The following is a 22,706-nucleotide window of genomic DNA, read 5'->3' on the forward strand; positions in this document are numbered from 1 at the left end:
CATGATCCTGGAGTCCCGGGATCGAGTCCCGCATCGGGCTCCCTGCTCGGCGGGGAGTCTGCTTCTCCCTCTGACCCTCCCCCCTCTTATGTGCTCTCTCTCTCTCATTCTCTCTGTCTCAAATAAATAAATAAAATCTTAAAAAAAAAAAAATAAAATAAAAAATAAAAAAATAAAAAAAAATAAAAAAATAAAAATGTGCAAAAGATTTGAATAGACACTTCACCAAAGATAATATGCAGATAGCAAATAAACATATGAAAAGATGCTCAACTTCATACACCATTAGGGACTTGCAAGTTAAAATAAGGAGGTGGGATGGGTGCCTGGGTGGCTCAGTTGGTTAAGCGACTGCCTTCGGCTCAGGTCATGATCCTGGAGTCCCGGGATCGAGTCCCGCATCGGGCTCCCTGCTCGGCAGGGAGTCTGCTTCTCCCTCTGACCCTTCTCCTTCTCATGCTCTCTGTCTCTCATTCTCTCTCTCTCAAATAAATAAATAAAATCTTAAAAAAAAAAAATAAGGAGGTGGGGCGCCTGGGTGGCTCAGTCGTTAAGCGTCTGTCTGCCTTCGGCTCAGGTCATGATCCCAGGGTTCTGGGATCGAGCCCCATATCGGGCTCCCCTGCTCGGCGGGAAGCCTGCTTCTCCCTCTCCCACTCCCCCTGCTTGTGTTCCCTGTCTCACTGTGTCTCTCTCTGTCAAATAAATAAATAAAATCTTTAAAAAAAAATAAGGAGGTAATTACAGCACACCTACTAGAATGGTGAAAATCCAAAAGGCAGACAACACCAAATGTTGGCAAGGATGTAGAACAACAGGAATTATCCATTGCTGCTGGAAACACAAAATGGTACAGTCACTTTGGAAGACAGTTTGGCAGTTTCTTACAAAACTAAATACACTCTTACCATACGATCTGCATCCACATTCAAATGAGTTAAAAACCTATGTCCACATAAAAACCTGCATATGAATGTTTATAGTAGCTTCTTCCATAGTTGCCAAAACTTGGAAGCAACCAAGATGTCATTCAATAGGTAAACAGATAAACTACGGTATATCCAGAAAATAAAATATTATTCAACAGTAAAAAGAAACGAGCTATCAAATCATAAAAAGACACAGAGAAACCTTAAATGCATATTCCTAAGTTAAAGAAACCAATCTGAAAAAGCTACTACATACTGTATGATTCCAAGTATATGACATTCAGGAAAAGGCAAAACTATGGCAATTGGTAAAAATTTCTGTGGTTTCCAAGGGTTAGGGGAGAGGAAGGGACGAGCAAGTAAAGCACAGGGGATTTCTAGAGCAGTGAAACTATTCTGTATGATACCATAATGGTGGATACATGTCATTACACATTTGTCCCATCCCATAGAACACCAACGAGATGGTAAATTGTGGGACTTCTCAGCCTCCATAACCATAGGAGCTGATTCCTCATAATAAATACATACATATATATATATATATATATGATTAATTCTGTTTCTCTGGAGAACCCCAGCTAATTCAGACAGTACCTGCCACGTAGTGGACCTTCGATAAATTAATAAATAAATGATCAATATTAAGAATTATGTTTGGGGGGGCACCTGGGTGGCTCAGTCATTAAGTGTCTGCCTTCGGCTCAGGTCATGATCCCAGGGTCGTGGTATCGAGCCCCGCATTGGGCTCCCTGCTCGGCGGAGAGCCTACTTCTCCCTCTCCCACTCCCCCTGCTTGTGTTCCCTCTCTCACTGTGTCTCTCTGTGTCAAATAAATAAAATCTTAAAAAAAAAAAAGAATTATGTTTTGGGGCACCTGAGTGGCTCAGTTGGTTAAGTGTCTGCCTTCTGTTCGGGTCATATCTCAGGGTTCTGGGATCCAGCAGGGAGTCTGCTTCTCCCTCTCCCTCTGCCACTACCCCCTGCTTGTGCTTTCTCTCTCAAATAAATAAGTAAAATCTTTTTTAAAAATTATGTTTTTAAAAATATTTGCTATTTTAATAGACAAAAAATGGAAACTTCTTTGATGTTTGAAACTTGCATTACTTTACTATTGATATTTTGTGTTTATTAATCAACTGCATTTTCTCCTTTATGAATTTCGTATTTTTTGTCCATTTACCTATTAGACCTTTTATTTCAGTGAACTCATTATAATTGTAATTTATTAATAAAATTTTTGTGATTTTTTTTTCCTAAAATAAATGTCATCAAATAAAGGCAACCACTGGCAAAATAAAAGCAAATCTTTGTAATCACAGAAAGAAAAGTACAAGCAGGAATAAATATTATTTCAAATACTGGATGATGCCATCTAGTGGAAAATTGATTTTACCTTCTTTCTCTGAATCAGAGATTCCCAAATTTCAATGCCCCAAATTTGGTATTTATGGGACTTCATTAAAATATATATTCTAGTCTCTAATCTGCCTGGAGATTTCTAACTCAATGTGTATGATAACCCAAGAGTTGTGTGTCAGTATTATCCACATTGGAAACCATAAAGATTCCAGGTCGATTAAAATTAAGGTGCCCAGTGGTACACTGTGCGTTCACTTTTTAACCAGAATTTTCACCAACTTCACAATAAGTCATTTTGCAGCTGTTAGCATTTTTCAATCTGCAATCTGTGCCAGCCCCTGTGCTAACTGCTTCACCTGTATTATTTAATTCTCTCAACAAGTCTAGTAAGGTAGGTACTATTACTATACTATCTTACAGATGACAAGATTGGGGCAGAGAATTTAAGTAACTTCCTCAAGGTCACATAGCTATATAGTACCTGAGCCCGAAGCCCCATCACATTATTATAACATGCACAGGGCTCTGTGATGGGAAAGATGATAGTCATGCCCATCGCAAAAAAGGACTAATGATTTTACAATTCTATATTGTCATCTACATTCAGCTTAGTATACCACATGCAGAAATGAGTTATATTCCTTAATTACTAAGGGCTACTTAAGGACATTTTATAACTTAATATTTACATGGTTTGGACTAATAGATCACACACTCAGATGTTCCTAACTATTGGTTGTTGATTTTTGGTTTTATAAATTTGAGGACGTTTTTAATGCTTTGCTGTTACTCTCCATTTCCCCCAAACACTAACATAAATGAAAGTAAACTGACCTGCTTTGAACCTTCTAGGTGGCAGCAAACTGGAACTAATTTATTTATAACTGGTTAGAAAACCCAGGTGATAGGGATCAGTCAGCCAGCCTAGCCAAACTAAGGCTAATGAAACTGGTCTCAAGCATAGTTGTCTACCTCTATCCCACAAGGGCAAAGACCCTAGGCCTGCCCCGCCTGGCGTGCGTCCACGCAGTGCTGGCAAAAGTCAAGCTCTGCTTCCCCATAGCTCACGGAAACATAGTTAAAATATATCTTTCTTATAATCCACTCCTTCTGTAGGGCCCAAAGTATCAACTAACTACAACTGAAAAATTAATTCCTGCTACTGCCTTGTAGGAAATAATGCGAAAGTAAACATAGGAACTTTACAATAGTCCCTCCTGAGGCTACATCCCTAAAACTGCCTGATGCTGAAGTCTTCTGAGCATTAGTGAACAAAAAGCATCAAATAATATAGCATATTTTTTTAAATAAACTATAAAAATTTCTCAATCTATTTTCACATGGCTGGGTGGAAGAGAAATCTGCAAATATAATCTTGTATCTGTATCTTTGTGTCCCTCACTCCCACCCTTATCTCCCAAGAGCTCAAAGTGTAAGATGATAAAGTCCAGTGAAACAAAAAAGGTTCAAGTCCATGTTCAGCAAAACAAAGGGAAAAAAATTGATGACTAACAAAGAATCTTCTAGCATACCGTACACAGAAAATAAAAATAATAGAGAACATTAATTGAGCATTAATTTGTCCCAAGCACTTTTCTAAATGTTCTTTGCATGCATGATCCCATTTTATTCCCCACAAGGAGGAGATTTCAGGAGGTAAGTGCCATTATCTTACTATACAGGTAAAGAAACTGAGCAGTTAAGTCATTTGCTGGAGTCACACAGCTAGACAACCCTGCACCAGAAACCAAGCTGCCAGGCCCCAGAGCCCAAATCTATCACACTGTAACAAAGATCACTTCCTTAGAGCGCCAGAGGCAAACTTGAGGCGAAAAATCCATTAAATGGATTTCCCATTCAACTAATGGACATCTGCCTGATCCCACAGTTACTTAGAGACCTTGCTATATGCAAGGTCCTTTATAAACTGGTTGTGCTTTATTACGCAGCTGAACTCACGGTAAGTCCCACAGTGTAAGAATCTCGACGTCGTGGAGCTTAAGAGGCCTGTCGTATTCTTTTCAGGTTCTAAAGTTGTTGTTTTTTTTTTTTTTAAAGATTTTATTTACTTATTTGAGAGAGAGAGAGTGAGAGAGAGAAAGAGCACAAGAGGGGGGAGCGGGAGAGGGAGAAGCAGACTCGCTGCCGAGCAGGGAGCCCGATGCGGGACTCGATCCCAGGACTCCAGGATCATGACCTGAGCCGAAGGCAGTCGCTTAACCAACTGAGCCACCCAGGCGCCCCAGGTTCTAAAGTTTTAATTTAATAAGAAAAGGGGGGGGAAAAGACAAACAAGGCTACAGGAGCTATGGTAAAGATTTACAGAAGACAAATCAATGCTTTTAACATACCCAATGTGACAATGTGGTTGAAACCTCCTTTTGGAGATAACCACGTAGGTGCAAGTTTAACACTATGACTTTGAGGTCCGGCCACTGGCTTCCTGGTACCCCTGCGATAAGCCCTGGTGAAAACTCAAAATACCCCAATTTAAGCAGTGGTTTTGTTTGTAATTTGTAAATACGGTCGCTAGAGTCCTCTGCCGGCAGGCCGCGCCCGTAACTACCTAGCGGTGCCGCGGGAAAAGCAGTCGGGTCAGGAGCGCCCTCGGAACCAAAGCGCTAGCTCCTCCCGGCCCGGGGACGGAGTTTCCGCAGCACCGGGGGCGGGGTCTGGCCGGCTGTGGGGCTGGCTGCCAGGGGATCGGCTGAGGCGGCCCGGGCTGGCCGAGGTCGCCTGCGGTGCGGTTGCGGCTGCGGCCTGCTGGACCATGCTGAGCGGAGCGTGCGGCTGGCTGGCCTCAGCGCTGCGGGGTCCACGCGTGCCGCCGTTCGCGGTCGCCCGTAGGTGCCTTCACGCGTCGGGGTCACAGCGGTCCGCGGACAAGAGCCAGAGGCCCAGGGACCCGCCCCGCGCCTTCGACCCGGCGCTGCTCGAGTTCCTGGTGTGCCCGCTCTCCAAGAAGCCGCTCAGGTGCGATTCGCCGTCTGCGACCTTGCGTTCGCCCCCTCCCGTGGCGGGGCGGGTGGGCCGCGTGGCCGCTTACAGCCGCTGGGGAGCCCTTCAGGTCAATCCGGATATTTTCCGCTGCCATTTTCTGGCTCCGGGCCCGGCCAGCTACTACGCACCTCCGACTGCGGCGAGAAGGGCGGGAGGACACCGGAGGGGAGCCGAGCCCGGGGCCTCCCAAATCAAGCCGCCCACCCGCAGGGATGGGTCGGGGCGTTTACAGGTTCGCCATTGGCTGCGCAATCGTATCGCCAGGGAACTTTTTTTTTTTGAATGCCGATTCCCGGGCACCACCCCAGGCCGACCCAATCAGCCGGTCTGGGGGCCGGACTAGAGGAAGGTGTTTTCTTAAAAGGACACTCAGTGGGGGCGCCTGGGTGGCTCAGTTAGTTAAACGACTGCCTTCGGCTCAGGTCATGATCCTGGAGTCCCGGGATCGAGTCCCGCATCGGGCTCCCTGCTCAGCGGGAAGCCTGCTTCTCCCTCTGCTTGTGCTCTCTCTCTCTCTCTCTGACAAATAAGTAAATAAAATCTTAAAAAAAAAATTAAAAAAAAAAAAAAAGGACCCTCAGTGGTGCTAATGTACCGTCAGGTTTATGAACTGTTGGGAGTCGGGACTGGTCCAAGGCATTCAGATTTTTAAGCCAAGATGACGAAAAATAACTATTCTTGGGCGCCTGGGTGGCTCAGTCGTTAAGCGTCTGCCTTCGGCTCAGGTCATGATCCCAGAGTCCTGGGATCGAGTCCCACATCGGGCTCCCTGCTCGGCGGGAAGCCTGCTTCTCCCTCTTCCACTCCCTCTGCTTGTGTTCCTGCTCTCGCGCTCTCTCTCTGTCAAATAAATAAATAAAATCTTAAAAAAAAAAAAACTATTCTTGTGAAAATGTACAGCTGATGCCTGACGATCTTAAACGTTTACGCTGTGTGCTGCCCCTTTTGGCTCTTAGTTCTGGACTAGCTGGGTTTTGTAAAGGCTTCCTTGAGCCAAGGGTCGGGAAAAACAGCTCCGGGAGGGGAAGATAAAACAAGAGGAAATCAGAGAGGGAGACAAACCATAAGGGACTCTTAAATCATAGGAAACAAACAGGGTTGCTGGAGGGGACGTGAGTGGGGAGATGGGGTAACTGGGTGATGGGCTTAGTTAACGAGGGCACGTGGTGTAATGAGTACTGGGTGTTATATGCAACTGATACATCACTGAACTCTACCTCTGAAACTAGTAATATATTATATGTTAATTAATTGAATTTAAATTTTTTTTAAAAAGGCTCTACAGCTCCAGGCTACGGAAACTGAATGTTGACAACACTAGTATTGCAGATTGAATATACTAAACACCAAAATGTTATCAGTGGTTATTTTTGGGTGGTACATTGCTAGTCATTTTTTATTTTCAATATTTTTGCATTTCTCTTAACTAGATTATTTTCCTTAACGAATACGCTATTTTCTTACACCTTGAAATGACCATTTGATCTGCCTTTTAGTTAATTGTGTAACTAGCTCACTGCAGACCTGTTTTCTAAAGTTTCTTCATTTCTGCTATCTCATCTTCCTCATACTTTTATTTTGTATATCTTGATTTTTCAGTGGTTTCCTCCTAATGGTTCAGTTGTGTTGCTCTATTAAACATGCATTCTAAAGTGGGGAAGTTGAATTTTTCTCTAGTGGCTGTTTCAGTAATAAATTAACTGGGATGGTCTTGAGGTCACCCAGAGTAACGAAGGAATATTTGGATGAAAAGGGGAGATTTTTTTCTGACTGGATTTTAAAAATTCATATTAAGGTATAGCTTGAGAATAAAGTGAAAAAGAAAATATGAGAGAAACTGACTAAAATGGGAATTAGAGATTCATTTTCTAAAAGAAATGATTCAATTGGGTAATACTGCTTTTAGAATTAGAAGTTTAATTCTGCTTTTTTTGGAATTAACACTCTGTCAAGAATTGGATAAATGGGGGTGTTTATTGAACACCAAGCTCTTCCAAGCATTTTGTTTTCACAATTCATTTTGTTTTCCTTTTCTCCCCTCAGATATGAAGCATCGACAAATGAACTGATTAATGAAGAGTTGGGAATAGCCTATCCAATTATTGATGGGATCCCTAATATGATACCGCAGGCAGCTAGGATGACACATCAAAATAAGAAGCAAGAAGAAATAGAGCGGCACTAGATCATAATTAAAAACAGCAACACACACAACTAAACTTTGTTAATACCACTTACCTTTTTAAAAGTCAGAGTGGCAGGAAATAAGTGGGGGAGAAGAATGTTTCTGTCTCTTCCTACGTTGACTGTACTTATTCCGTTGGTCTCTTTAGCCGGACTGTTCTACTCAGCCTCCGTGGAAGAAAACTTCCCACAGGGCTGCACTAACACAACCAGCCTGTGCTTTTATAGTCTGCTCCTGCCCATTACCATACCAGTTTATGTGTTCTTCCACCTTTGGACTTGGATGGGTATTAAACTCTTCAGGCATAATTAATACAACCAGAGCCAAGAGGATACATATGTCGTGTCTATCTCTGAAAGCTCAACTACATGGAAATACTGGAAACCCACTTAAATTGTAGGAAAGGTGCTTTGCCTTGCTTCTCTCAGAGGTTTAGGACTATGGGAGGCTTAAGCTGCAGAAGTTTCTTTTGTATTTTTTGTTCTGCCCTTGTTTTTTGAAAATTCTAATTTATAACTACTGTATCAGAAGAAACACTTAAGCAGTTTCTTGTTGGAAATTAACAGTCCCAACCATCACCTGATGACTTTCTTACCCCATTCATCTAAAAATTAATAATTAAAATTTTTATGTTTATTTTAAAGTATTTGGCAGAGTTAACATGTTAAGGATGACTAAAATAATTCATTCCAAAGGAGTTATGTTGGAGTAGTTGTAGAGAAACGTATTTGAGCTAGTGTGCTATAAAAAGTACAATAAAAAGGAAATTTCATGTACTTGCAAACATTCTGAGTTTGTAAAATTATCTTCGTTTGTCATCAAATGCTTACATTAGTAATAATAAAACAAGATGACACTTTTCCATGAAAAAAAAATGTTTTTTTGTTTGGTTACAAAAGTGTGGTTCCAAAAGAGGGGAAATGTAAAAATATTCTGAACTTTAAACTGTAAGCAATGTTTAGATAGGCACTTAATACCCCACATAGAATATTACCCCAGGAAAATATGTATCTTTGGGGATAGAGGTAGGGTTGGAAGACTTGTAAAAAGCTTTTATGTCCTGTTGAGCTTAGAGCTATGTTTTGAATCACATTTCAGTTTATTTTCCTGACTTAGGAGACCTGTTTAGCACTGCATTGGTTCAGTGTATTCTTTTTTTTTTTTTTTTTTTTTAGGGTTCAATTGTATTCTGTAGTACAAATCATGTTTTTAAAATCACTCTGTGGGGGCGCCTGGGTGGCTCAGTAGTTAAATGTCTGCCTTCGGCTCAGGTCATGATCCTGGGGTCCTGGGATCGAGCCCTGCATCGGGCTCCCTGCTCCGTGGGAAACCTGCTTCTCCCTCTCCCACTCCCCCTGCTTGTGTTCCCTCTCTCGCTATGTCTCTGTCAAATAAATAAAATCTTTAAAAAAATAAATAAAATCACTCTGTGGTACTCAACACCAAAAAAACAGGACCTGAACATTGTTCCAAGGAAGACCTACAGGTAGCCAACAGACACATGATAAGATGCTCAACATCACTTAACATCGAGGGAATGAAAAGCAAAACCACAACGAGATACCACTTTACACCTTTCAGAATGGCTAAAATAGACAAATAAGTGTTGGTAAGGATATATAGAAAAAGGAACCCTTGTGCACTGCTGGTGGGAATGTAGATTGGTGCAGCCACTGTGGGACAGTATAGAGGTTTCTCAAAACATTAAAAATAGAAATACTATATGATCCAGTAATTCCAATGCTGGGTATTTACCCAAAGAAAACAAACACTAATTTTAAAAAATATATGCACTCCTATGCTTATTGCAGCGTTATTTACAATACCAAGATACGGAAGCAATCTAAATTGAATGGATGAATAGATGAAGATGTGGCATATATATGAGGCTGGAGGGAAGAGGGCTTGGGAGACAAGTTGATCAAAGTAAAGCCATTTTGGTTTTAGGCTGACCCTTACCCCAAAAGTCAGCAGGTCATAAAAAGAGTCACAAGATCCAAATTCTAGATCACAAGACCCCGCTCTCAATGGCAGTAAAAGCCACATAGGCTGGACATTCTTAAAACTGTTCCCTGTGCTGGGTGAGCATCTGCCTTCGGCTCAGGTCATGATCCCAGGGTCTGGGGATCAAGCCCCACATCGGGCTCCTTGCTCAGCTGGGAGCCTGCCTCTCCCTCTGCCACTCCCCCTGCTTGAGCTCTCTCTGTCAAATAAATAAATAAAATCTTAAAAAAAAACTGTTCCCTGTGGGTAATCCCACAATCCTAAAACAATGGAAAAACTAATTGCCTAATGTGAATGAGAAGCCCGAAGTTAAAGTGTAAGCCCCTCCCTGTATGGTTAGCTAATTAAAAAAAAATTATATCTGCATGGAGCACTGCGTGTTATGCACAAACAATGAATCATGGAACACTACATCTAAAACTAATGATGTGATGTATGGGGATTAACAATAAAAAAAATTTTAAAAAAAATTATAGGGGCGCCTGGGTGGCTCAGTCGGTTGAGTGGCCAACTCTTTGATTTTAGCTCAGGTCGTGATCTCAGGGTCCTGGTATCGAGCCCTGCCTTGGGCTTCTCGCTCAGTGGGGAGTCTGCTCGAGGATTCTTTCTCTCCCTCTCCCTCTGCCCGTCCCCCTGCTCTCTTTCTCAAATAAATCCTAAAATAATTTATAAAACCCTTAGAGGCAAAGGAGGATCCTCTTCCTCTCCTGGAAAAGACTGCTACTTTGTCTATGAAGTTGTTCCTTTCTTGTATACTTAATCTTTGTCCCTTTCTCTAGATGGCTTGCTCTTGAATTCTTCCTTGCACAAAGCCAAAAACCCTCTTGGTGAGGGGCCTGAGGCCCTCTTTCTTGGGGCCTTAGCCTGTCCAGCATCACATATACAAAGGAATATTACTCATACGTAAAAAAGAATGAGATCTTGCCATTTGTGACATGGGTGGACCTTGAGGGTATTAATGTGAATATGTCAAATACCATATGATTGCACTTACATGTGGAATCTAAAAACCAAAAGCAGAAATAGATGCAAGGCGGGGGGGGGGGGGGCAAAAAAAAAGAGAACAAACCAGGGGGGGGGGTTGCCAGAGGGGAGGGGTAGGGGGAATGGGCAAAAAGGTGAAGGGGAGTGGGAGGTATAGGCTTCCAGTTACAGAATAAGTCACGGGAATAAAAGGTACAGCACAGGGAATATAGTCAATGGTATCATAATAGCATTATATAGTGACAGATGGTAGCTACATTTGTGGTGAGCTTAGCACAATGTAAAATGTTGTCCATCACTGTGTACACCTGAAACCAACGTAACATTGTGTGCCAACTATACTCAAATAAAAAAAATCACCACATGGCAATATACAAATAACCTGGAAGATTACAGAAGTTCCTATCATTTCCTGAAAGGGAGTTACTGCTCCTTTTTCTTTAAAAAAAGATTTATTTTAGGGCGCCTGGGTGGCTCAGTTGGTTAAGCGACTGCCTTTGGCTCAGGTCATGATCCTGGAGTCCCTGGATCGAGTCCCGCATCGGGCTCCCTGCTCGGCAGGGAGTCTGCTTCTCCCTCTGACCCTCCTCCCTCTCAGGCTCTCTGTATCTCATTCTCTCTGTCTCAAATAAATAAATAAAATCTTTAAAAAAAAAAAAGATTTATTTTAGAGAGAGAGAGAGGGTGAGCAGGGGGAGGGGCAAAGGGAGAGAATCTCAAGCAGACTACCTGCTGAGTACGGAGTCGGATGCAGGGATGGGGCTCCATCTCACCACCCCGAGATCGTGACGCGAGCCAAACCAAGAGTGGGACGCTTAACTGAGCCACCCAGGCAGCCCCTAAAGATTTTAGTTTTTCAAGTAATCTATACACACAACATGGGCCTCAAACTCACAACCCTGAGATCAGGAGTCATGCTCCACCAACTGAGCCAGCCAGGTGCCCCTTGTTCTTTTTAATTTACCCTCCGTCTCAATGTGGTCAATGTAAATGAAACGATTTTGCTGATAAAACAAGCACTATACTCTAAAAAGTCAATTTCAACTTTTGCAAGCTAAGCATTTTATCGTTTTTGAGGAAACTGTTAAGCATACCCTGGGGGAGTTCATCATTAACACCATCCTTTCACTGATAGAATTTGACAATCACTAATATAGTGCAAACAGTACTAGCTCCAGTTCTAAGCATATTACATGTAATATTTTATAACCTAAGAGGTCAGGTGGGCAATATTGGCACCATTTTACAGATGGGGAAACTGAAGCACAGAGACTGAAGCGATTTTACCCAGGGCAACAGCAATAACCGAACTGAAGCCGAAACCGTCAGCCACCGTGGCTTCAGTCGGCCTTCTTAACCACTGTACAGTGCCTCTTTATTTTAAGAAAACTCATCCTTTCTATTTATAAGAAAAGCAGAATTAGGAATCAAAATGCCTGGATTCAAATTCCTGCTCAAGCCTGATGCCTTTCTTCTTATTTCCTAAAGCACCATATATTTTATCTCTATTTTAGCACTTGAACTTGTACTGTAATTGCCTGTTTTCTGTCTCCTGTCTAGACAGTAAACTGTTCAACATTTTCAATTTGATGCTTAGCACGGATCGGGCACGTACTTCCTGAAAAACTGAAAGCATGGTTCTGACAAGCTTTATAACTTTAGGCAAGTTACTTGTCTCTGAGCTTCATCTCTAGGATTAGAAATCCTTCCCCTGCTTCTTTCACAAAATTATGAGGACAAGCTAAACTTGACACGTGAAAGCCCTTTGTCAAACAACACTAACTGGTGAACAAAACGACCATTCAAAGTCTCTGGAAATTATCCCAAGGGCATACAGCCAAATGAGGAAACATACACGGAAATCTAAAACTCAGTAAGTGCTGCACATTGAAGTCTGTGGCATTTGAACCACCACCCACATCTTTCTTCCTCCTCTCAGCTCAGAGCGATCCACTCGGGGAGGGTGCCACCAAGACCAGGAACTCTTTTCCCTCAACGCCTACTTAAGGGTTATGGCATCTTCCCAGGAGGTGCAGGCCACCAGCAGAGTAAAGGTAATTATGTAATAAAAGACAGTGTAAATGCATATTTCCGCTCTACTTAACTCATCTGCAGAGCAATTTGTAGAGAACAGTGTGTATAGACTGTATTTTGGGGTCTCTATCCTATTTGCCTCTAGTAGCACAAAGGAAGTAGATGGGAGCAAAGCTGAACTGGGAGTAAAGAAATGACACCAGATGGTAACTTGAATTCAAGGAACAAATGAAAAGAACCTGAAAAGGTAAACAAGGTTAATATAACTAATACTACAAATACATCCTTGTTCTCTTCTCTATTCCTAGAAGAGGCATTAAATTATATAAAGTAATAATTATAACCAAGTATTGTTGAGTTTGTAACATGTAGACATAATATGCATGACAATAGCACAAAAAGGAATAGAACTACCTGGATGTAATGTTTCTGTATTTCACTAGCACTTTTTTTTTTTTTGAATTTTTTTTTTTTTTTTAATTTGAGAGAGAGAGAATGAGAGACAGAGAGCACGAGAGGGAAGAGGGCAGAGGGAGAAGCAGACCCCCTGCTGAGCAGGGAGCCCGATATGGGACTCGATCCCGGGACTCCAGGATCATGACCTGAGCCGAAGGCAGTCGCTTAACCAACTGAGCCACCCAGGCGCCCCCCTTTTTTTTTTTAAAGATTTGAGAGAGAGAGAGAGAGCATGTGCACACATGTACAAGCAGAGGAAGGGGCAGAGTGAGAGAGAATTCCTCAAGATTGAGAGAAATCCTCAAGCAGACTCCCCACTAGCTCGGAAGCCCAACGTGGGGCTCAATCCCAGGATCCTGAGATCATGATCTGAGCCAAAATTAAGAGTCGGATGCTTAACTGACCAAGCCATCCACTGGCACCCCTCACTAGCACTCTTAAGAACAGATCTGCTAAGTCAATTATATTTCAATTAAAAAATACAGTAGCAAAAAAATAAGAGGCTCCTTAAAGCCTCTTAACAAGATTATCTTCCTCAGTGTCATCTGCATCACTGACAAGGATCGCCTCTACCCAGCTTGTGAATAAGAGCCTTCCCTCGCCTGGGTGGCTCAGTCGTTAAGCGTCTGCCTTCGGCTCAGGTCATGATCCCAGGGTCCTGGGATCGAGTCCCACATCGGGCTCCCTGCTCCGCGGGAAGCCTGCTTCTCCCTCTCCCACTCCCCCTGCTTGTGTTCCTACTCTCGCTATGTCTCTCTCTGTCAAATAAATAAATAAATAAATCTTTAAAAAAAAAAAAAAAAAAGTAAGAGCCTTCCCTCAGCTTTCAAAGTGAGAGTTTCTCACTCTGAGGGAACAAAAAAAGACCTGCCATGACCTCTCTCCCTCTTTTCTTCCAATCCTGCAGAGCGGGCTAAGGAAGTCTCTCTGAAATTGACTCCGGATCTGTAAGATGAAAATGATGATACCCACTTCCAGACTTGGTGGTTGTTTTAAGGGAGGTAGAAAATATGAAATCATCTAGCACCCTCAAGTAAGATTCTCACTACTGAGCATGGTTGTGGGAAGAAAGGTCTGTCTCCTTTTCCAAGTTTTTTCCCTTACTGAAATGCTCGATCTGGCGGTGACTATCTTCTGCATTGGCCACTAGGTGGCACCTGTGGCTAACTCGTATGAGAAACCACTGCAACTAAGCCCTTGGAAGGAACCAGAATGAGTTGATTGTACCCAGAAAGATTCCATTTGTGAAATGCTGAGCTAGGAAGCCATATTCCACAAACATTAGCATGGCACCTACTAGGCAGCCATAGTAGATTAAGTGAATCCTGAGAAACAAGAGGAAGAACCCAGAGTTGGAGGCAGAATTGAAACGAGAGGTGAGGAAGAGTGGGGGGATAGGGGTGGGATGAGAAGGTTCAAACCCAAGCAGAAGAAAATGCATGAATAAAAACATAGGAGAGACTGTGGCCTGTTCAGGAAATTGAGACAGTTACAGATGAGTAGAGTGAAGTACACTGTGTATGCAGGGCACTGGTGGGAAAGCAGGCTGGGACTGCACAGGGGGCATGCCTGGAAGGATTTGGGAGGTCTGATAACAATGTTAATGAAATATGACTTTACTGCCTGATTTTTTTGATTTGTGCAGCTTTATCACACTGTGGCTCTTCTTCCAAGAAAAAAAGCACATGTAAAGGTTTTGTAGGTTTGGGACCTATCAGTGGCAAGTGCTCATATTTGCACTTACACAGTAGCCACCAATCACATGTAGATACTTGAAATTTGAGTAGTGTGACTGAGAACTGAATTTTTTTTTAATTCTGTTAATCACCATGAGAACTGAATTTTAAATTTATTTTTAAGATTTTGAGAGAGAGACAGGAGCACGCCTAGGGGGGAGGGGCAGAAGGAGAAGCTGACTCCATGCTGAGTGGGGTGCCCAACTCGGGGCTCCATCCCAGGACCCCGAGATTATGACCTGAGCCGAAGTCAGACGCTTAACCCACTGAGCAACCCAGCCACCCCTATTTAACTTTAACTAAATCACCACATCTTGGGCAGCACAGCTCCAGACTTGTTTTTCCACTGCCAATTATATTTTTCTCTCTTCAAAGACCAAACCTTATCTATAGCGTAAGTCTTCCTTATTGAACAGTGCAGATACGGGGGGTGGGGGGTGGTTTCCAGCCTCACAGAAAGTTCTGCGGGGAGGTGTTGATCTAGATATAAGAACTAGAATTGTCAGGACCTGATTTATTGAATGTGTGGAGTAAAGAGGAGGAAGGGAAGAGGACTGCAGGCTTATGCCTGGAAATCCTGGTGGTACCACTCTAAGCTGTGGAATACAGGAAAAACGCTCATTTTCTTCTTAGACATGCTGAGATCAAGGAGCCAAGGCACATGCAGGGAGGCAGACTAGACAGAAATGGCTGGGGCTGGAATCTACCAGTTCCTGTTGGTCAGAGAGAGAGATCTGGGCAGGATCACACCAAGACAGAGCCAGAGCTATGGAACTGATGGAATGTGTGCAGAGTGAGAACAGAGGACTACACCAGCACTGGAGGTCAGGGGAGTATAAGAAACACAAGCCAAGGAAATGGGAAAGAAGCCAAGAAAAAGAAAGCCACAGTCTACCAGGTTCACAACAGTCTTGAGGAGAAAGTAGTCGACGGTTTCAAATGCCACATAGATGATTTAAGACAGAAATGGGCGGTTTCCATTGACATTTTCAACAAGAAAGTCACTTATGACTTTTCTTACAGCGGTAGGAGAAGCACCACTTCAGCCAAGACATTTATCAGAGAAAAACAAAACTCAGTCTTCTTTAATGCACTGTGTTTTGGGGTCACCTTGTTTTAACAGCCCAATCTAGATCGTTACCAAAACATCTCACACGCAAAAAACACCATTCTGAAAGAGCGGGTAAACACAATTAAGAGTCAGCAGGACTTTCACATTAATTTTTGAGTTCTTAATTTTATTTCTGAAAATATTTCCGAAAAGGGGTAAAGAACGTGAGGCCAGGTCAGCCAAATCCTCTGCTGTTGTTGATGGCTACTTGAAGTGCTTCTTCTACCCTTTCCATTGTAGAATATTTGGGAAGGTAGAGAACACTGATACATGTCTGTGCTCTTATGGGATCTTTTTCATTCACATTTTCAGGACAGCAAAATGTTATTTTCATGTTCTTTAAACCTTTTACTTGAATTCTGTCAGTTCCTGTAAGAAACACTAAAAAGAAGAATAAAATTGAGTGATCTGCTTCCCAGAGACCAAGACTTACAGAGGGAAAAAAAAATGTGTTTATTCAAAAACCTTTACTGAGGGCCCATGTGCAGAGTTCCACATTAGACTGCATCGGGGACACATTTCCCTCAAGCTACTTACAGTATGGTTGGAAATACTATATTCTTGTGCAGAAAAAGACAAATAGCAAGGGAAAAAACAAAAGGGTGTGAGACAGGCAGATAAGGTGCCACGGAATTAAGTGCTTCCTGAGTGAAAATGCTGTGTGTGGTTCACAGCAGGGAGAGAGAATCAAGGCTGGGATGACCAGGGAGACTTCCGAGAGCTCAGAATTAAGCTGGACCTTTACGAAGAGGAAGGTTTGGAGCGGCAACAAGGAGGTGGGTGAGGATTCGAGGCAGGACAAGGAGCTTCAGAGAAAGCCTGGAAGTGGGAGGGCACAAGGTGAGCTCAGGAATGCAGAGATGATGGAACTGTTTGGCTGAAATGATTTCCTGTAAAGCAAAGATTGGAAAGTCAGTCTGGGCTTCTGGAGAAGTCTGAGTATCTTCCAACATATGTGTTATCCACAACAAAGAACAAGAAGGTAAATGTTTCTCAAAAATAAGTATGGAAATTTTGCAAGAAAATGAGAAAGTCATTAAGCAAAATTGCAGGCAAACAACCAAGTAAGCATGAAATTGAGATCAAAATGTGGAAGAGCAGGTGTAAAGGGTTGGAGACAATGACATTGTAAAATATGGCTAATCCCACAGTGCCTGAACAACTAACTGAGTCACAAATACAGAAAGCAGGTTAACTATCTCAGTTGGATGGACAACCGAGGGGACATGTGAAGGCAACAGGCAGGGCTGAAATCACAGGAAAGAAGACCTATATTAACATTTATTTTCTATGTCCGCACAGCCTGGCACAGAGAACATCCAAACGGACTCGGAGTGGCTCTTACACTAGATCTGTGGCAAATGGTGCCTATAACAAGGTTTTCTTATCCGATAAAAAAGACCTAAGATTATAGATCTACTCCTGATAGAATACCTACCAAGGAACTTTTTCTTTTCCTCCAAAGTCAATTTGTGTAAGGCCTTCCAAAACATCACTATGGTGGGATGTGAATTATCGTATCCTTCTTCATAATGTGCATTCTAGAGAAAAAAAGAAAGTATTCAGAAAATAGAAAAGAAATTCAAATTCAAACTTCTAGGCCTTTACGATATACCTTCTCAAATGTCTCCCAGTCATAATCTGTATTTCCAATAATCACATCCTTTAGTTCTTCTGGATGGAAAAATTCAATAATATCCTTGTCACACACTCTGTAAAATCCTCTTTGGAATTCTTCATAAAGTGCCTTCACAGAGATGTTGAAGATGTAATTGACACACTTAGAAATATAGTCTCTCCTTTAAGGAAACAAAAAATGATTTCAGCTTACTGCAGTACCCGGAAGGAAACTTGGCAGGGGGCCGGGGAAGGTGGGCAGAAGGCCAAAAATAAAATGAGAACTGGAACACCTAACAATTCAGTACCTCCGGTGTGCATATGGCTATTTTTCATATATTACCTAATTTAATCTTCCATACAGGTAAGTAAAGAAGCAGATAAATCTTAAAGGTGTGGTATGAAAAGAAAAAGTAAAACAGGGTAAGGGAATAAAGGGAAGTTGGTGGTATAAACCTAGCCTGGAGGATAAGGGAAAGCCTGTCTGCGAAAGCTATTTCCTTCCCTACCAGATTATAAGCTCTAGGAGACATACACATGCACACAATATACACCAACTCTCTGCCTTATTAAAAAATGATTAATTGGTAAGAACTGTAAGACATTTTTAGAGCCCAGTGAAATAAACTGTATAAACAAAACAAATAGTTCACTTCTCTGCACCTACTTGTTAGTCTGGTCAACAATGATGCAACTTCCATTAGGAATTAAGTCTGTATCATTTTTGTCCCAATGCACCTGTAACCACAAATAAACTCAGATAGTATCTCCAAAATAATCCCAAATAATCTATTATTAACAAAAACACTTTGAAGCATACTTTTTTCCTCAAGATTTTATAAAGTAAACATTTTAGTCATAAAAACAAGGAACGTGCATATAAAAAATTACCATCTTATCATGAAAAATCAATGTTTGTAAACCTTGAATTATTTATCATACTGAAGAAAAAATTGGCAAATTGTCACATTTCAGTAGTCACTTTATACAGTAAAGACCTAGTATAGTAGATTTGCAAAATGCTCACAAATTCTTCGCAGCCTGGTATTCAAGCCCCTTCGCAGTATGACTTTACAATAGCTACTGGCCCCTACCCCACCGCCCTCCATCAAGAGGAGGAATCCAGTTCTTCAGCCCTTGAATCTGGCTGTGGCCATGTGAGGCACTCTGGCCAATAGGATCTGCCAGAAGTAAAAGCTTAAAAAGGAGCTTGTATGCTGAGGCTTGCCATCTCTCTTCCCACTCTTTGTAATCCTGAGACCATTCTATAAAGACACCTCAACTAGCTTATTGGAGCCTAAGAGATCCCTGGAACAGAAAAGCTGTTCCAGCCCACATTCTATAAACCAACCAACAACTGGGTATATGAGTGAGGCCAGTATAAACCATCCAGCCCAGCCAAGTTGACCCAGTCCAGAAACTCAATTCATTGTGTTTGTTTTAAGCCACTAAATTTAGGTGTTGTTTGTTACATAGTAAAATCTAACTGATATGCCCAGCTCATAAAAAATGAGGAAAAAAACCTTTTGCACTAATTCAGAAGTTTGTCCTTTTATTAAAGAGTGACATGTCTAGATAAATATGTAAAGGATTAATCAGATTAAAACTGATCTGTAATCTGGTTCTTATCGTTACTCACATTAAAATAGATATAAAATACTTCTCCAAAGTCATTGCCTTCATCATCCAGAAGAGTTTGCAAACTCCTAAAGAACAAATAATTTTATTTTTTAGAAGTCGATAATAATGATCACTAGATATATCACCTAAAATATATCATCTAAGGGGCGCCTGGGTGGCTCAGATGGTTAAGTGTCTGTCTTCGGCTCAGGTCATGATCCCAGCGTCCTGGGATTGAGCACCACATCGGGCTCCTGGCTCAGTGGGGATTGAGCACCACATCAGGCTCCTGGCTCAGTGGGAAGCCTGATTCTCCCCCCTCTCCCTCTGTATCTCTGTGTCTCAAATGAATAAATAAAATCTTTAAAAAAATAAAATAAACTATCTAAAATCAAATGCATGGCTATTCTGAAGGTGGGAGGTCAGATCATTAGTTAACAATGCCCATTTCTCTGTGTACTGACAGCCAGACCTCAACTACAAGCATGAAGTTTATGAATATTTGCAATTCTGCAAGCTCTCTTCCCTTCATCCTACCTTCCTTTACCCACTGATTATAGGTTTCTACAGAAAATGACTGATAACATATTTAACTGATACTGAAACTCATTCAAATTGGTGTTACCTTTATTTAAGCTTTGGAACTGTACCTACAGAACAAATAATCTCCTTTTAAATATCAGGTATCACTTAGGAAATCTGAGGAATGAGAAGGTCAAAGGACCTTCTCTGTATCTACTGTCCCAATATCATCAAGCTTAAGACAGATGTGAAATTCAACTACCTTAACTGCTTCAAGGCATCTGTGAGAATATAGGTTATATCAGCACAGACAGCAGCCAGTCTTCTTACATCTCCATCCTCTGTTGTCCTATGGTACTTCATTTATATTTTTAAAGTCCTATGTCTCATTCATTGTATTTGCTCCTCTCTCATGTATTCATTCAACAAACATCTATCAAGCACCCAATGTGGCAGGCATTCAGGGATGTAAAGTTAAGACATCACTGCCAATAAACCCTGAGACCCGTAGGTAAGATACGCTGATGGAAGCCTCACCTACATTACAGTGAGCTATGTGCAGACAGTCTCTAAGGGTACAATACAGCCTTGGCTAACTCTTTTCTGAAGGGATGTGTTACTGGGAAAGCTCTGGAAGAAGGCGGAATCCAAGCTGACTATTCCGTCCACTGGATTTTTTATTACAGAACTGTGATAAACAGACCACATTGTATTCATTGTAGGTTTTGGGTGGGTGGGCGGTGAGGAGAGGGAGAGTGATGAGAACTCAGCTGACAAAACTGGATTCATGATAATACTTGGTTCATGATACTCTTGTCATTATTTGTCCATGTATGGCTTATGTGCTTATTTATGGCTGTTTTTATGAGGAAAACTTAGGAACCTACCTCTTCAAACATTGCTTATATCTTATGCCCACCTGTATGGATACCTCCCCTATCCCATTTTTCTACCACCCCCAAAATATGTCACAAATACCAGTTTGAGGGGTGTTGTTTCCCTTTTGTTAAGGTATCTCATGAAGAACAGATAAATTCTTTAATCTTATTGCAGTCAGACTTATCAGTCTTTCCTTTAATGTTGGTACTTTTTAGGTCTTGCTTAAGACTGCAAAGGTTAGACAGATATTTGTCCATATTTTCAACATTTTTGCTTTAAGACCTTCATCCACATGAAGTTGATTTTTGTATATGGCATGAGCTATCAGCATTCATTTTTTTCCCATACGCATGAACCGACAGTCCTCCTGTTCCCATTAATCCAGTACGCTACCTCCAACAAGGTCCATAGGTGCCTGGATCAGTGTTGGAACTCTCACTTTTCTTCCATTGAAAACCTGCCCCCATACTGTACTGTCCTCAATACAGCTTTCTAAAAATTCTGAAGACCTAAAAACGTGAGCAACACTGATACAGATACAACAATCTTTACATTTACTAAGTTGATGTGTATTAAGTCTTCCGAGGCATAAGCATTATTTAGGTCATTTTCATTGTTTTAGTAAAAAACAATAAATTTATCTCCTCCTCTCCAAATCTTGTGTTTTTGATTTTTTCCTTATCTTATTAGTATAATTAGCAATAATGATTAATAGTTGGAAGCTGAAACCAGACTGTGTTCAATTCATGGTTCTGTCACTATGGGGTCTGAGACAAGTTACCCAAACTGTTTCCTCACCTGTGAAGAAATGGGGATAATAATAGGATCAGGGTGCCTGGGTGGCTCAGTCCGTTAAGCATCTGACTCTTGATTTCAGCTCAGGTCATGATCTCAGGGTCATGAGATCGAGCCCTGCAGGAGCCTGTTTGAGATTCTCCCTCTCCCTCTGCTGCCCACCCCCACTGGCCTGCTCAAGCTCTCAAAAAAAAAAAAAAATCATACTACTGTTCTCATTCTTTTAAAAATCTACAAAGGATTTCATTGCATAAATATACCAAAAATAAATAATTCCCTTATTAAAGAACATTTAAGTATTCCACACATTATGCACTATGTAATATAATATACATTAGTATGGAAAAATCCTTACATGGTTGTGTTATTTCTGAAACTAAATGTCTAGAGGCAGAACTGCTAGGCCAAAGGGGCAAATACATTTTTGATTCAGGTAAATACTATCACACTGTTCTCTGAAAAGGAATCACCAATTCATATGTCCACTACCAATCCCTGAAATTAGAGCAAACCTCTTCCCAAACTCTGGTGAACACTATATAGCATCAGTATTTCCAACCACTGTCAATTTGAAGCACAGATTAGCCTCTGCACTCCATGAGGACTGGGCAGGTGAAGCCATTCTGTTACTTCTTTTGTGGCTTTCCTTCCTGTATACTTTGTCAATTTTTCTTATGGATGTGTAGGAACACCTTACACAGCAGGAATATCACCCCTTTCTATTACCAATATTTTTTGTGAGGTGGTGGCTTTGGCTCTTTAACTTAGAAGTGAGTTTTCACTGTAAAGGTGAGGATATGAAACGAGATTTAAAATAAACATCACTTGCAGATTTCACACCAGGGTATAACTAGTGCTCTCCCCATGACTGTTTCTACACAAATAAAGTTCAAAGATTAATGCCAGCATTAAGGACCAATCATAAGGAAAATCAACTTTTCTTACTCAACTTCTCTTATTATTCAACAATTCTTCCCAAAATTATACTTGACTTAAAGTACCTAGAATGTTGCTGTTGAACATGAAAATACTGTTGGGGGGGGATGTGTTTAATTATTTATAGGCATACCTCAGAGTTCCTGCAGGTTTGGTTCCAGGCACTGCAATAAAGCAATTATCCCAGAAGAGGCAAGTCAAAAGAATTACTTGGTTTCCCAGTGCATATAAAAAAGTTATGTTCACACCATACTGTAGTAAGTGTGCAACAGCATTGTCTAAAAAAATGTGCACACCTATAATTTAAAAATACTTCAAGGCTCACCATCCTCTGAGCTCGCAGCAAGTTGTAATCACTGATCACAGATCGCCATAACAAATAGAAGAGTAATGGAAAAATTTGGAATACTGTGAGAATTACCAAAATGTGACACAGAGACACAAAGTGTGTTGGAAAGATGGCTTGCTTGACACAGGGTTGCCACAACCTTTGATTTGTAAAAAACACTATTATCTGTGAAGCACAAATTAATGAA

General features: G+C 41.4%; 3 protein-coding genes across 3 annotated transcripts in view; 2 read left to right on the plus strand and 1 right to left on the minus strand.

The window, feature by feature from the left end:
• Positions 1-4,956: 4,956 nt before the first annotated feature.
• On the plus strand, positions 4,957-7,476 carry PYURF (PIGY upstream open reading frame). The gene is made up of 2 exons (XM_021702324.2): positions 4,957-5,264; positions 7,335-7,476. Exons 1-2 carry the CDS (start codon positions 5,062-5,064, stop codon positions 7,474-7,476), a joined length of 345 nt encoding a protein of 114 aa, XP_021557999.2. The 5' UTR covers positions 4,957-5,061.
• A 96-nt stretch (positions 7,477-7,572) lies between these two features.
• Positions 7,573-7,788, plus strand: PIGY (phosphatidylinositol glycan anchor biosynthesis class Y). Its single transcript, XM_044912673.1, has one exon. It carries the CDS (start codon positions 7,573-7,575, stop codon positions 7,786-7,788), a length of 216 nt encoding a protein of 71 aa, XP_044768608.1.
• An 8,143-nt stretch (positions 7,789-15,931) lies between these two features.
• Positions 15,932-22,706, minus strand: part of HERC5 (HECT and RLD domain containing E3 ubiquitin protein ligase 5) — a 43,690-nt gene continuing 36,915 nt past the window's right edge. The window contains exons 19-23 of the mRNA XM_021702474.1: positions 19,058-19,124; positions 18,086-18,156; positions 17,417-17,600; positions 17,240-17,342; positions 15,932-16,182 (exon numbers count right to left, since the gene is read on the minus strand). Of these exons, the coding sequence (XP_021558149.1) occupies positions 15,977-16,182; positions 17,240-17,342; positions 17,417-17,600; positions 18,086-18,156; positions 19,058-19,124 (631 nt within the window). The 3' untranslated portion in view covers positions 15,932-15,976. The remainder of the gene's footprint in view (positions 16,183-17,239; positions 17,343-17,416; positions 17,601-18,085; positions 18,157-19,057; positions 19,125-22,706) is intronic.

The sequence above is a fragment of the Neomonachus schauinslandi genome, chromosome 2 (assembly GCF_002201575.2).
Source record: "Neomonachus schauinslandi chromosome 2, ASM220157v2, whole genome shotgun sequence".
NCBI lineage: Eukaryota > Metazoa > Chordata > Mammalia > Carnivora > Phocidae > Neomonachus > Neomonachus schauinslandi.